Source organism: Molothrus ater, chromosome 8, assembly GCF_012460135.2.
Source record: "Molothrus ater isolate BHLD 08-10-18 breed brown headed cowbird chromosome 8, BPBGC_Mater_1.1, whole genome shotgun sequence".
NCBI classification, from domain to species: Eukaryota; Metazoa; Chordata; class Aves; order Passeriformes; family Icteridae; genus Molothrus; species Molothrus ater.
The window spans coordinates 24542253-24555015 of record NC_050485.2 but is presented as its reverse complement, the minus strand read 5'-3'; the positions used below and the strand labels follow the sequence as shown (position 1 = coordinate 24555015).

Below are 12763 nucleotides of genomic sequence, written 5' to 3'. Positions count from 1 at the left end.
CAGTGCTGGAGTGCATCAAATGAGTACCAGCACTACCTTGCCTTCTCTGAGGAGATGCACATCAGCCTACCACACTTGTTTACAGGCAATAATCCTGGTTAATCTTTTGTTGTCTTCTATTGTCTCTTATATCCAATTATACCCAGACTAAAATTACAATTAACTGTTCATATTGGTACAAAATTGCAAGAGGCTTTTGGCACTTCAGCCATACCTGCCATAAATTGCAATACCAAAACAAAACACTTCAGAGAGTTCCAAGCTCACACAATCCCCTCCCTATGGAGAGGGCACTCCATTTTAATCACCACCTCCAGCACCTGTGCAAGAGCACAGATGCACCATGCAAGAAGCCCTGAGGATCAGGAGCAAATTAAGGTTAAATTGCATATAAAGTAAGAGCTCTTCAAGGAAAACCACTCTGCCATCCTCACTGGCAGGTGGAAATGAAAATCTATCATGGCTGTAAGACTTAGACAAAACTCAGAGCTGGGAAAAGAACACAGATACTCCAAGGCTGCCATCTGAACCTGCCCACAATGCCAAATCCCAGGCTGGATCCAATTTGCATGCACAGGAGTGAAATAAACCATGATAACAGAACCAACAAAGCAGAGCATCTTATCTTTGTTTTGCTGCTGAGCAGGTCAGAACAACATGTCTCCCTTCTTTCTCTCGCCTTTTTGGCACTGGACACCTGTACTTTTCACTTTTAATTACAAGGCACAGCAACCATTTGCTTGTTAAATTTCAGGTGCCAGTGGGGATGGAAGCCATCCAAAAAGCATGTGCTTGACCTGGCAAAGAGTGACTGACTGGCAACAGTCAGCCACATGCTTGGCTGTAAAACCTTTTCATTGTCACAGCAAGGCAGCCTTTATCCAAGGTTACTCCAGCCCATTATATTCTTGTTACAGCTGCACATTCTCCAGCTCCCCACAGATCAGGGGAGCAAAGTCCTCTGCCACGGTATTCCCACCTGCCTGAGGCCACTGCAGTGCTGTCCAGCTAATCTGCCAAAGGCTTTTCTGTGTCACAGCACGTTCATGCAGAGTTCTGCTCCACAAACTGCCAAATGGATTACAAGCATCACCACTGGATTTGTACATCCAGTTTGACCAGCACTTCTACTAACAGGTCTGAGCCTTCCAGTAGAAGAAACCTCCACTGGTGATCTTAGGCACCAGCCAGTGCTTCCACACAAATACAAAGCTTCTGAGCTATATTATTATATTGCTCCAGAGTCTGGTATTTCTGCATAGCATAGCTCTGCATGATGCCTTTTTACTCTTCCGGACTCTAGGCAGGAAAGCCCCAGTTGTTACAATATCTGACACATTGTTTTGTGGTCATCAGCTTTTTTCTGGTGACAGGGAACAGCTCTAATCCCAAACTGTCTTCACAGAAAGAGAAAAGCAGCATTCACTGTTATAATTATATGTTATTTGAGTAAATGCATGGTTGTGCTATTCTCCATACAACTACAAAGTAATTTTCACCATTATGGTAACTTCCCATGTAAGCAAAAATAGTTACAGAAAATAATGTTATCAGTAAGGAGAGGCTGTGTGCACCACAGCTGCTGGAACTGAGAACACCATTTATATAAAAACACTCCTCTGATTATAGGTCTCACTTGGGAGAACACTTTATATGTGGGTATGAGTTTACTCACAGTAGTTGCCCCATTACAGAAAACAAAAAGATGTGCATGGATAGTTACTCATGGGGGTAAACTTTTGCAGCCTGTATTCAGCAATCTATTTCATTTGAGGACAGTAGAGTGTTTCATGACTCTATAGAAAAATAAAAATCGTGTTATGTATCTCCCTTGAGGCCATTAAATCTGAATACAATTTTAAATGCATCATTGCTTCTCCTTTGCTTACCCACTTTATTTTTCTGCTTTTTTAGTCAGATTGCAGAGTGAACATAGACAACAGTCAGCTTTATCACTGTTCACATCCAGATGCTTATAATCTATCTCAATTTACTTACTTGGCATCTATTACTCATGTGTCTCACTGTCCCCAATGTACTTCTCTTCCTAACATGCCCCCACTGGAGGAAGCTAAGATGATAGGAGAAGGTCTATCAAATTTCTGGATGCAAGGCTGAGGCCCAAGTTACAAAACATGATGGCATTGCAGTTCTCTGCATGGCAGCACTCAGCTCTGAGCTATCCACTGAGGCTGCAAGCTCTGCATGCTAACTTGGGTGCCAAAGATTCAGGAGCCAGATATGGGAAGGTTCAGGACTTAGGTAGAGGATTCCCAACCAGCACTTCACTGGCTTTGACATTTTCCATTACATTTAATAATTAGCTCCCAATGAAACAGTACTTGCAGGTTTATGGCAATAGTCTTCTCTTAGCAGGGGAGTGGCTGCCCCAGTGACTGAACCCAGTGGCTGCCATGTCCTGTTCCATCAGGGTCACAGGTACTTCACAGCCTGGGGAAAATTGTGTACTTTCCTTTCTGTATCCCTTCATGCACATATGTGAGCTCTGTACATTTCTGAAGAAGCAGTGTAAGATGAAACAGAACTGGAAGAGGGGATAAGAGTTTTATCTCCAACATAACACTGACACTTTGGTTTTAGATTCAATAGGCAAACATCAGAAAATTACCAAGCTTACTCCATTTTTCCACGCGTTTCCAGGTCCTGAGCACTGCATTCCTTGTGTGCACCCCATTGCCTCTCAATCTCCAAGCACACCTGCTCCAGGAGTTTTCCTGTTTTCTTGCAGGTATTTTTAAGGATCATATTGTTCCACCATGGGAAGGTTCCAAGGGAGGAAAATTATGAGCTTGTTTTGTCAGCAACAGAGAATTAAAATATTAGAGGGCTCACTGTAAAAGGCAGAACCAATCTCCCCTCAGAGACAGAAGGACTGGTCTAAGAGTTGATTGCCTAGATTTATAAGAAAACAACAGCCTGAGTTTTCCCTAACAGCATCTGTGGACCACTTAGAAAACCCCTGTCATTACTTTTGGAGTCCAGCAACATCTGTCTGTATACAATGAAAAAAAGACATCTTAGAACTGAGAGGTGAAGGGCAATGAACTCCCACTAATGAACATAGAAGCCTCAAGCACTCCACAACATAGTGAAATAACTCTCTAAGATCTAGCCCTGCCAAGCTCCATGCTGAAGAAAACTGATTTTAACAGTCACAGAAGTGTTTCCAGGTTTCCCAGTGCTGCTTGAGATAAAATATTTTACTCAGAATTGATAACACCAGAGCTGACATTACAGTTACACTGTAAGAAGCAGATGTGTGTATGCACCACAAACTGAGACTGTGGCCACGTGCCCTGCAGACTCTGCTAATCTAGGCTATTAAAATGAGAATTCACTCAGTAATGCTGAGCTTCTCTATTCTTCACTTTAACAAAGAATGAAATAAAAAGATCTCTTGCCACTTATTATTGAGTTTGGGGTTGGCAGGGGGTGGGGGGAGGATTTTCCTCAAAGAGAAATAAATAAGTCTTGGTGAACCAACTCTTATCACTAAAGATCAAGGTCAGATCATTATATGGTCTTCAAAAGGACCCACCTTCCCCTCCTCTGAGAGCTGCTCTCCACCCATTCTATTACTTTTCCCTCCTTTTTAATAACAGGATATAGTCACTCACTGTTATTGATTGATTATCCTGCTGTCTGTGAAGCACCATGCCTCTTCTCGTTAATTCAAAACTACCTTATTTTTCATACTTCATAAATTAATATATTATTGGGGCTGCAGCAGTAAATGAGATGGCCATGTTTCAGAGTGTGGTAAGGAGAATGGAGAAGGAAAATAGTCTCATAAAATTGCCCTATACCAGAACCTGCAGCTGTGTTCACCCTGCTGACAGGCCATGTGGTTAATACAGGCAGCCCTGTACAAGGTGCTGCCTCCTGACAGAACCTCTCCTCCCTCTAACCAAGGCAAGGCACTCTGAAAGCTCACACAGGTTCACTCTGCTCGCTTCATAAAAGTATTGCTCATGCTAGGTGACAGAATTGCAGCTTTATTTCAGTTGATATTGTAACTCCTGATCCATCCCTAACACCCCCTGTCTAAACTGGAGCAAACTGTCTCTGTTCTTCTGACAGCCAGCTCTGGGAACTCTACATCTGAATGTGGATGGGACCTCTGCAGTTTTACCCCATTTCTTGTCTTTATGACCTTGTAAGATCCCTAAGTCTCCATGACTGGAGCAATACAAGGTGAAGCAGACAGAGAGTGCAACAGGAGAGAGGGACTGAATTTTAGGAAGGCAGACAAAGCAGCCCTGTCACAGACATGCACCAGGATGCTGACAAGCTTATCACTCTTATCTGGTAACTCTCCTTTTGCTCTAAAAATTGTTTACAATTTGGAATATAGAGGTACAAAGGTGCAAAATACAGATGAATAATGGTACACAAAGACAAACCTCACTCAAGCTTTGTCATTTATGAACTTCTTTTCCTTCACAAACACAGAAAGAATGGCTTTCATTGTAAATGGCAGTTTCTATTTATACCTATTTTCTAACCCTCTTCCCTTCAGCCCCTTTAAATAATGCCATATGGGAGTATTTTGTTAATTATCTCAATTGCATTTATTTTTAGAAACAGCTGATGAGCAGTGTGTGTAGTTCAGTGGGTACGAGGAAATTTTTTCTGTTGTTTTTAAATGTATTTGCTTCTTCAAAGAACTAACTGAAAAAAACACCAGGAATCCCCAGTTTTCACATTCATGAATTCCAAAGGACAGTCTTCTCTGAAGGGCAACAATCATATTGCACCTGTTTAAGAAAGGGGAAAACTTTCACTGGGGGTCTTTCATAATTTTGGGTTCCAATTCTGTGTCGTCTGTGCTGGAAAATGGTCATCTCCCAGACCACGGATGTTGCACAACCTCTGTTTTTCTCTATGATTTATGTGAAGCCAGAAATGGTAAAGTTAAAACCTGCAAGCAAACAGACTTTGTTCTTTCTTTAAGGACATGATCCTACAGGTCAGGTCAGGTTCCAGTGGGGTATCTGGCATGCCAGGCCCCACAGTCCCTGACTGCAGGATGGCAGAAAATTCTCACAAAAGCATCTTGAATACAAAGATTCACAAGGAGGCACAATTTCCAAATATATTCATAATAATAATTTTAAAAACCAAAACACACACACACAAAAGACACAACAGAAAAAAACAACGACTAAAATACCAAATTGGACATACTGAAAAAGATTTAAGAGTATTTGTGCCTTTATATCTCAATGTTTCCAGGCATTGATCTTGAACCATGTTCAAAACACTAATAAACCAAGTCATCCAGCATCAGGAAACTATATACCTTAGGTAGGAAAGGTCAGAGAAACCTACTCTGAAAATGGCTGAACTTACTGAACTTACTCTGACTTTGCTGAATTCAAAATAGAAAAAAGAAAACACTTCAAAACAAAAAATTCCTAAAGTCCTCTTCCTGAAATACTACAAAATGTCTGTAATCCAGGATTTCTTTCACACAGTTGCAGGCCACAGTTCTGCAAACATTTACAAAAATGATCTCTTTTCTCAGGTGCCAAATTCAAGCTGAATTAATTGGACAAGTAGAGAGAATCCCATGTACAACAGCTCACAAGACTGCACCTTGTAAATAAAACACATCATGTCACACATCCTCTCACTCTTCCATAGATGTTGTGGGTGACCTTGAGGAAATCATCTTTGCAACACCAGTAAGTGAAGAAAAATATTACTTCTTCATTCACATTTTATTCCTCTATTTAAATTTTCAGTTCTGGAGACAGAGTGTGACTGTCCCTGAACTGTATTTACGAGATGGATACACTGAGGTGTTACCCCCATCACAGCCACACTTGTACAACCCACTGGTACAACCAGAGTAGGCAAACCTGAGCTCAGCTAAGCCGGGCACTGTGTTTCACAGCTTTCCTCTCTGCCCACAGCAACCCTGCTCTGAATGGCATGGATTTTGGAGCTCTGAGAAACACAGGAACATCACACACAGCTTAGTGAGTACAGAGAAGTGGTGCTCAGAGAATTTTACAGAGAATGTTACAGCAGCGTTTGCAGGTCAGGTAGTTTAGTCCCTGTTAATGGCAGCTGCAAAACCAAGAGCTATTTAGTGACTGTATTCCATTAGGCTGAAGGGAAAGATTAGGGATAAAAGACAGTAGAAAGGGCTTCTTCCATCACTCCTGCCCTGTGGCTCTCACTCAGCCCCACTGCCTTTCAGTTATAAATACATTCTCAAGATCACATCACCAAGTGCCAGTTTGCAGCACAGACCCTTGATCATGGTGCCAGCACAATGAGGAAAAAGGGTCCAAGGAAACCTTCCATCTTCCTAAAGCCCAAATGGCTTTAGGATATTCCAGAGCTCAGTTCCTCACCAATAGCTTGGGATGCAGTCTAAGGAAAAAGCAGCAGATGATTAATGGGAGCTGTGGCTGAGCACAGCAGCTCAGTTCAGGTTGGGCTAGCACGCCTCAGGTATGTGCTGGAACCTCTGCCTCATCAACCTATCACAGGTTTGATGAGTAAGGAGAAAACAAAATGCTACAGAATTCCTTTGGGAGCATGTGAACTAAGAAATGAAGGCAAAACCAAAATAAGTTTGAATCATGGTTCTGCCCTGAGGCTCCAATCACAGCTGAGGAATTCCCTTTGGCCAGGACATGTTTTGCTCTCAGTGACTCTCCAGGTGAGCAAGAAGAAATAAAGGGGAGGTCAAAATGACTTGTGCTCATTTTGGGATCTCCAGTTTCTGTAAAGGAAGGTGCCACTCCCAATATTCTAGCTAGTCACCAGTCAAGTAAATGCATTCCTCTGCAATTACAGTATTACAGACAATTAATTTCTTCCTTCATTAACACAAACAGCAACACAGTATTGCTCCCTGCCAGCTCATAAACAGTTGCTGCACTTCAGCCCCCAAGAAACTGCACAGACACAAACAAATCTAATTAGATTTATCTTTCAGAAATTCTAGCTCTCCAAATACCTCTGAACATTTCTTCTGACAGCCCAAGTTCAGAGGCATGGTGAGGTATGAGAGGTGCAGCATGACTTTGGCTTTCACAGCTTCAGTGATTTGTGCTGCCTCTCCATTTTGATTCTGTGACAACTAAGAAACTAGTGTGAAAAACCATTTTCCCATAACTCTTCAACTGAGCAACATAACTTTATTTCTGCTTTATTCTGTTTGCAGCTACTGTTCAAATAGCTTAGCTGGAAGGTCTACCTTTAAATAAAACCTAAAATGCTTCAATTCTAGTACAAGGGAAAAATGGGGGGAGTCCTCCTCATTTCATTTACTGCACCTGGGTGATGCTTCTGTTCAGACAGTCAGCATAAAAGTCTACAGACCTTTTAATTCTTCAAGTCATCACCTGCAACAATGATTGTAATACCTCAGGGGAAAAGCTAAAAACAACTGCAGCCAACTGAATTGCAAAGCAAATTCATGAAGGAAGGTATTTCTAAGACATCAGAACTGTCACCTCAGATCTTAAATGCAATCAGGGCCTCCAGTTTATCCACACCTTATCTGAACAATACTCTATACAGGAAAATGGAGTTGATTTGTTAGAGTTGTTATTCTCTTCCTTTTTCCTCTCTTTCATTTGCATTCTTTTTAACTCCATCGTCTCCACCTCCACAGTATTCCCAAGGGTAGAGATAAAAGTTTCTTACTGAGAACTGGATTTTCAACTAAACAACATCTTCACCAAGAATAAGCACTCTTTACAGAGTATTTCACAGGAAAAAGTAATACCTCAAATCTATGGTTCAACAATTCCTTGAGATTCAAAGTGGTCCCTCTCTGCCTGAAAGGAGCAGTGCTTCAGATATATGGGACTTCAATCCTCATCTTCTTTCTGCACCCTTTTGGAAGGGCTTTCCATCCCTCTGTGAGGCATCAATTGTAAAATGAACCCTGTTATTGACAGCCAAGAAGAAAGCAAATGCTCTCACAATAGGGGATCTTACCCAGCAGACCAACTCATGCTAGAAAATATGGAATCACAGCATTTCAGCTCCAAGCAGTGACATTTTGAAGTGCAGCCAGTTATGGAAAGAATCACAAGCTTAACTTTTTGTGGAAATTATTCAATTTTCGAACAGAATTTTTTCAGCAACCATAAAGAAAGAAGAGACTTGGGATAACAAGAAACTGGAAATTTAAAAAGTCATGAGAAATGTTTCTATTAAAATAGAAGAGATTTTTCCCTTAGTGTTATGGAAGAAATAAACACTTTTAATTCCCAGGCCACTGTGAAAATCTGCCTCTAGTAAAATGTAACTAACACTCAAAACACAGCTTTAAATTAAAGGTCAGCAGGGAACTGAGATCTCTGCCCAGCAGAAAGTAAGCAGCTTTTTGTCATATCCCCAAAGACAAACAGGCTACAGGGTAGAAAAGCCAAAGCTAAGCATTTTGCTAATTTCAGCTTTTCAGAGCACTCAAACATCTGCTTTTTTAAATCCCATTCATCTGTAAGGAAGGGGTACTGCTAAACAAATATGAAAATTTCTCCATTCTGAAGTTTACCACAAGTTACCTGATTGGTGCAACCTGTTTGGCAACTTGACAAAGCAGATGCTTCACATGTGGTCTTTCTCTCAGGCCAACAGCTGGGCGGGCAGGTGCACTGAAGGGGAAGATGTGCCCTGGAATACACTCTGCCTACTGGAGCATCTTCATGGGTTTGGAAGTGTCAATACTGCAGGCACTTGGCTTCTCACCAGAGCCCAAAACAGGAACTCTCAAAAAGCCAGTCCCCAGGACTTCAGCGCTCTCTGACTGCTAAGGGCAAAGATACCTGGAATTTCACAGCACTAAGGAGAGCTTAATGCAGGTTTTCCTGATCCAAACACAAGTGCCTGTTGTGCAAGTGAGGAGAAACAGCCCAGCCACCTGCAGGAGAGCAGACCCAAGTCTAGCAGTTTCAACTCCCAGGAGCAGAGGCTTTCCATACACTTACAAAGCCTTGTGAAACCCTGAACTTGTTAGTTCTTAGGAGAAGGGAACTAGCAGTGTGACAGCTCCATGGGAAATTGAAGCAGTCCTGGCTCACTGCAGGGAGTGTTTTGGCTGCCATGCAGCCAGAGTCTGCACATTCACAGTGGGCTGCAGTTCCCTTATGTCGGCAACCAAGGTGGTATCAGATCACCAAGCTGGCCCTGACCACTTGGGATGATACCAACCAGGTATCACAGCTGGGAAAAAGAATTCCCAGCAGCTTCCTTTGGTATGTGCATGTTGTTAAATTGATTTAATATAGCTGCAAATGTCAAATTGCACAAGGGCAAAGCGCATTTTCCCAGCGAATCACCTTCTGTGATTTCTAGGAAATGGACACACCCCGTCCCAGCTCCAAGAGCAGCCATCAGCAGGTTGGGGAGCACCTGGAGCAGGACATGAGCTTTGGGACCCAGATCTGCTCCACAGCCAAAGCCAATTCAGCCGTCTTTGCTCTGTGCCTTGCTTAACTCTGTGCATGAGGAGGGTGGCGTGGCTATCACCCAGAGGCAACATGTAAAAGCCAGAAACAGCTACAGACTAAACCTGACCTCCAAGAAATAAAGCACAGGTTGCCAAAAAAATTAAAATATTCCCACCAAAGTTTTTCAAAAAAAGAAATCAGAAAAAAAGGCTTTTCTTTTAAAAGAAGAAAGCAAAATGCCAGCTTTTAAATCCCTGTGCCTCATAATTGAGCCCAGGGTCATGCCACAATTCAGGTAAATGATGTTTATATAACTGGCATTTGGATGAACACAATTCCTATTTAACAGCTGAAAAGAGGCATTTGGGGTCTTCAAAGAAATCTGACAGGTAATTCCCACTGTAGTTCTGCAGGGTAGCTGAGCAGTAATTATCCCTCTCACTAGTAAATCAATTAGGAATGAATGTATGGAAAGCTTTTCTCCTCCTCCAAGTAAGCGATAATCCTCTGAGCACTAATGAGCAGACAGGGCCAGCAAGCAATGCGCAAACCCATCAAAAATCGACAGGAGCTACCAGGCAGGCAGGCTCCAACCAGTGCCTGGGAGCGAGTGCCTCAGGAGAAAACACCTTTCCTGGAGAGGTCTGCATGGCTCATGAGTGACACTGGCTCCGTGCATGTGATTACTGCTGGTCCCTCCCTCCACTCACTGCCTCAAGCAAAGACCTCTTCTGCAGCTCACAAGTGATCCCTGCATCGTGCACAACAAGGCAGCACTTCTGCTGCTGGAGGTGAACCACAAGGGACCTGGGCTTTTTCTGCTGGGACCCACCTATTGCTTTGTGATTCAGTATTGGCAGCTGTCCTCAGGAGCTCAGCAAAACCATTCCGCCTACTCCCCATGCCACAGGAATAATCTTCACCCAGAGAGACTGGGAGAAGACTGCAACCCTAGTGCATTGTTTGCAGTGCATAACCTCAAGAATCTGTAAGAGGAGTGGGTGGACAATAAATCCAAACCTGAACTTGACAAATTTCAGATGTTCTGGTCCGGTGACACCTTGTTCAGACATTTCTCAAGTGCTACATGAATGTCTGGAATTGCTTTGATGGTTAACAAAGCAGAGTTCAGACAGACCAGCTGTTTAAACATGCACAGTGACAGTGCTCATATATTTAGCAGAGGTAGAAAGAATGGAAGCAAGTTTTTCCCACAGCAGCCAGCATTGAAGCTGGTTTCCTTTGAGTTTTTCTTACAGCTTGTCTCTACATTTCATAAGATTTTTCAGAAGGGATAAGAAGGGCACAGATAGGTCCAAAAATCATTTCCTTGAGACAAAAAACCAAAAAAATTCTTTTAAATTTCTAATCTCAAATAAGTAAACAGCAGGTAAAGATAGGCCTGTATGCCACTAGATGATGAAATGTAGGTGGTTTTAATTAAAAAAAAAAAAAAGACTGCTAATCTGTAAAGCTCAGTAGCCTGAGAAATTGCTAGAAGATAATAATATATCCTTGTACTCTGATTTGTGAGGGAGTCTTTACACCAGTGACGTAGGATTTGTAACTGAGCATATTGCCTGTGCTTTTGGGTGGGCAGAGTTGCTTTGGAAACAGAATGAAGAAGGATTAACTCTTCAATGCCCCCCATATTGGATATAGGATGGGTGTGAAGGCCAGGAAAACTCACTACAAAACATCTTAATCTGTTTTGCTCAGGGAAAAAAAAAAAAAAAGTCAAGGTAGTTGTCATAATAGCTCAGCTCCTGCATCAGGAAAAATATAAGCCAAACTCTGGCCACTGCTTTCTTCCTCTTCCCTGTACATCCAAACACACTTAGTAACCAGAGCTATGTCTGCCTTATGGTTGCATACACTTAAATAAACATCAGTCCCAAAACATCTGTAGACTGACCAGTGATGGAAAACACAACAGTCATAATAAGAACAGTACCAGTAGCGAGTTACTAGTTTGGAAATCTTTTGATGGAGACAGGATATGGCCAGTTTGGAAGTGATCAAGCCAAATATGCTGCACTGGGCCTCTACACTGGCCAAGCACAACTTCACTGTCAGCAATTAGCTTCGTGCTGCAGCCCTCCCACACTGATTTCTGTGGGTAGCTGAAAGCATCTTTGTCCCACTAGCTCCCCTGAATCAACACAGGCAATAATTTTAAAGCAAAAAGGCACTGAGTAGCAGTTCCTGGGCTGTGCTTGTGTGAGCCAGCTGCAGCCCTAATTGCATCACGTGGGAAGAGTGAGCAGGGGGTTGGAAAGCTGTGACCTCATCTTCTCTCCTACACAACCAAATCAAATTGTAGGTCTTCCACCCACTCTCACAGGCATATTCTGCTTTCAGCCCCCTTACATGATGCAACCAAAGAAAATGTCATTTACATCTTTACCTCCAAATGTGGGGAAAAAGAGTCAAATGCAGAAATAAATGCCTCTTACTCAGTATTTCTAATAATGAGATATAAGGCAGGGAGATGCATAATAGCCAAAGCTGCTGTAAGCAAGAAACCCAGAAATATTTGAGTGAGCTCTTTAAAGTTGTAACTGTCAGAAGCAAATAAAAGCAACCTTTTTACTTCTCCAGCAAATTCAGAAGGGAATTAAGTCCTTCATCACCATCACAAGTAAAGCAGGATCAGTTCTATGGGATTCCATGGAATTGCACCAGTGCAACTTAAACAGCAAATTCAAGCTCTTGTGAATTACCAACAGATTTCACTTGAGGATCATAATTCCTCTCAGAATGCTGTCATTTTGTTTCTATAGCTACCAGTGCAATGGCTCTCCCTTACCTTCCTCTTGTTAGTGGGACTGACATAGAGGTAGCTCAGCACAGTCTTCAGGCCTACTTTGTCATTTAGCTTTTCATAGGTAGTGCCATAGTCTGTTGACCTGGAGAAAAGAGGAGACAAAAAGAGTTTATGTGGTTATTAGAGCTCAGGGAAGGGAATGACTGTGTGCACAGATGCTCCAAGTTACAGTTTGAGCATTATAATGCTTAAAACACAAGATTTTATGTTTCATCGAGGGTGGCCAGCAGAAAAGAGAACAAAACTTGAGTCCTTAGGGGCAGTGTCTGTGTCTGCATTTATTGATTGTACATACTTAGGGAGCTGTGGTGCTCCCATGCAGGTGGACTCTGGGAGTAGGCTCTGCCCTCATGTGCCAGTGTGGGATTGCAAATGGTACCTACACATAAGAGGACTCTGATATCAGCAGCACCCTTAGCACAGATTCTCTCTTCAGACAAATCCAACATAAGAATCCAAATTAAACCCAACAACAACAGTTTTATTTAGGTAT

General features: G+C 42.3%; 1 protein-coding gene across 1 annotated transcript in view; it reads right to left on the bottom strand.

The window, feature by feature from the left end:
• Positions 1-12763, bottom strand: part of SORCS3 (sortilin related VPS10 domain containing receptor 3) — a 268925-nt gene that overhangs the window by 132866 nt on the left and 123296 nt on the right. Inside the window, exon 3 of the mRNA XM_036385525.2 lies at positions 12253-12352. Within this exon, the coding sequence (XP_036241418.1) occupies positions 12253-12352 (100 nt within the window). The remainder of the gene's footprint in view (positions 1-12252; positions 12353-12763) is intronic.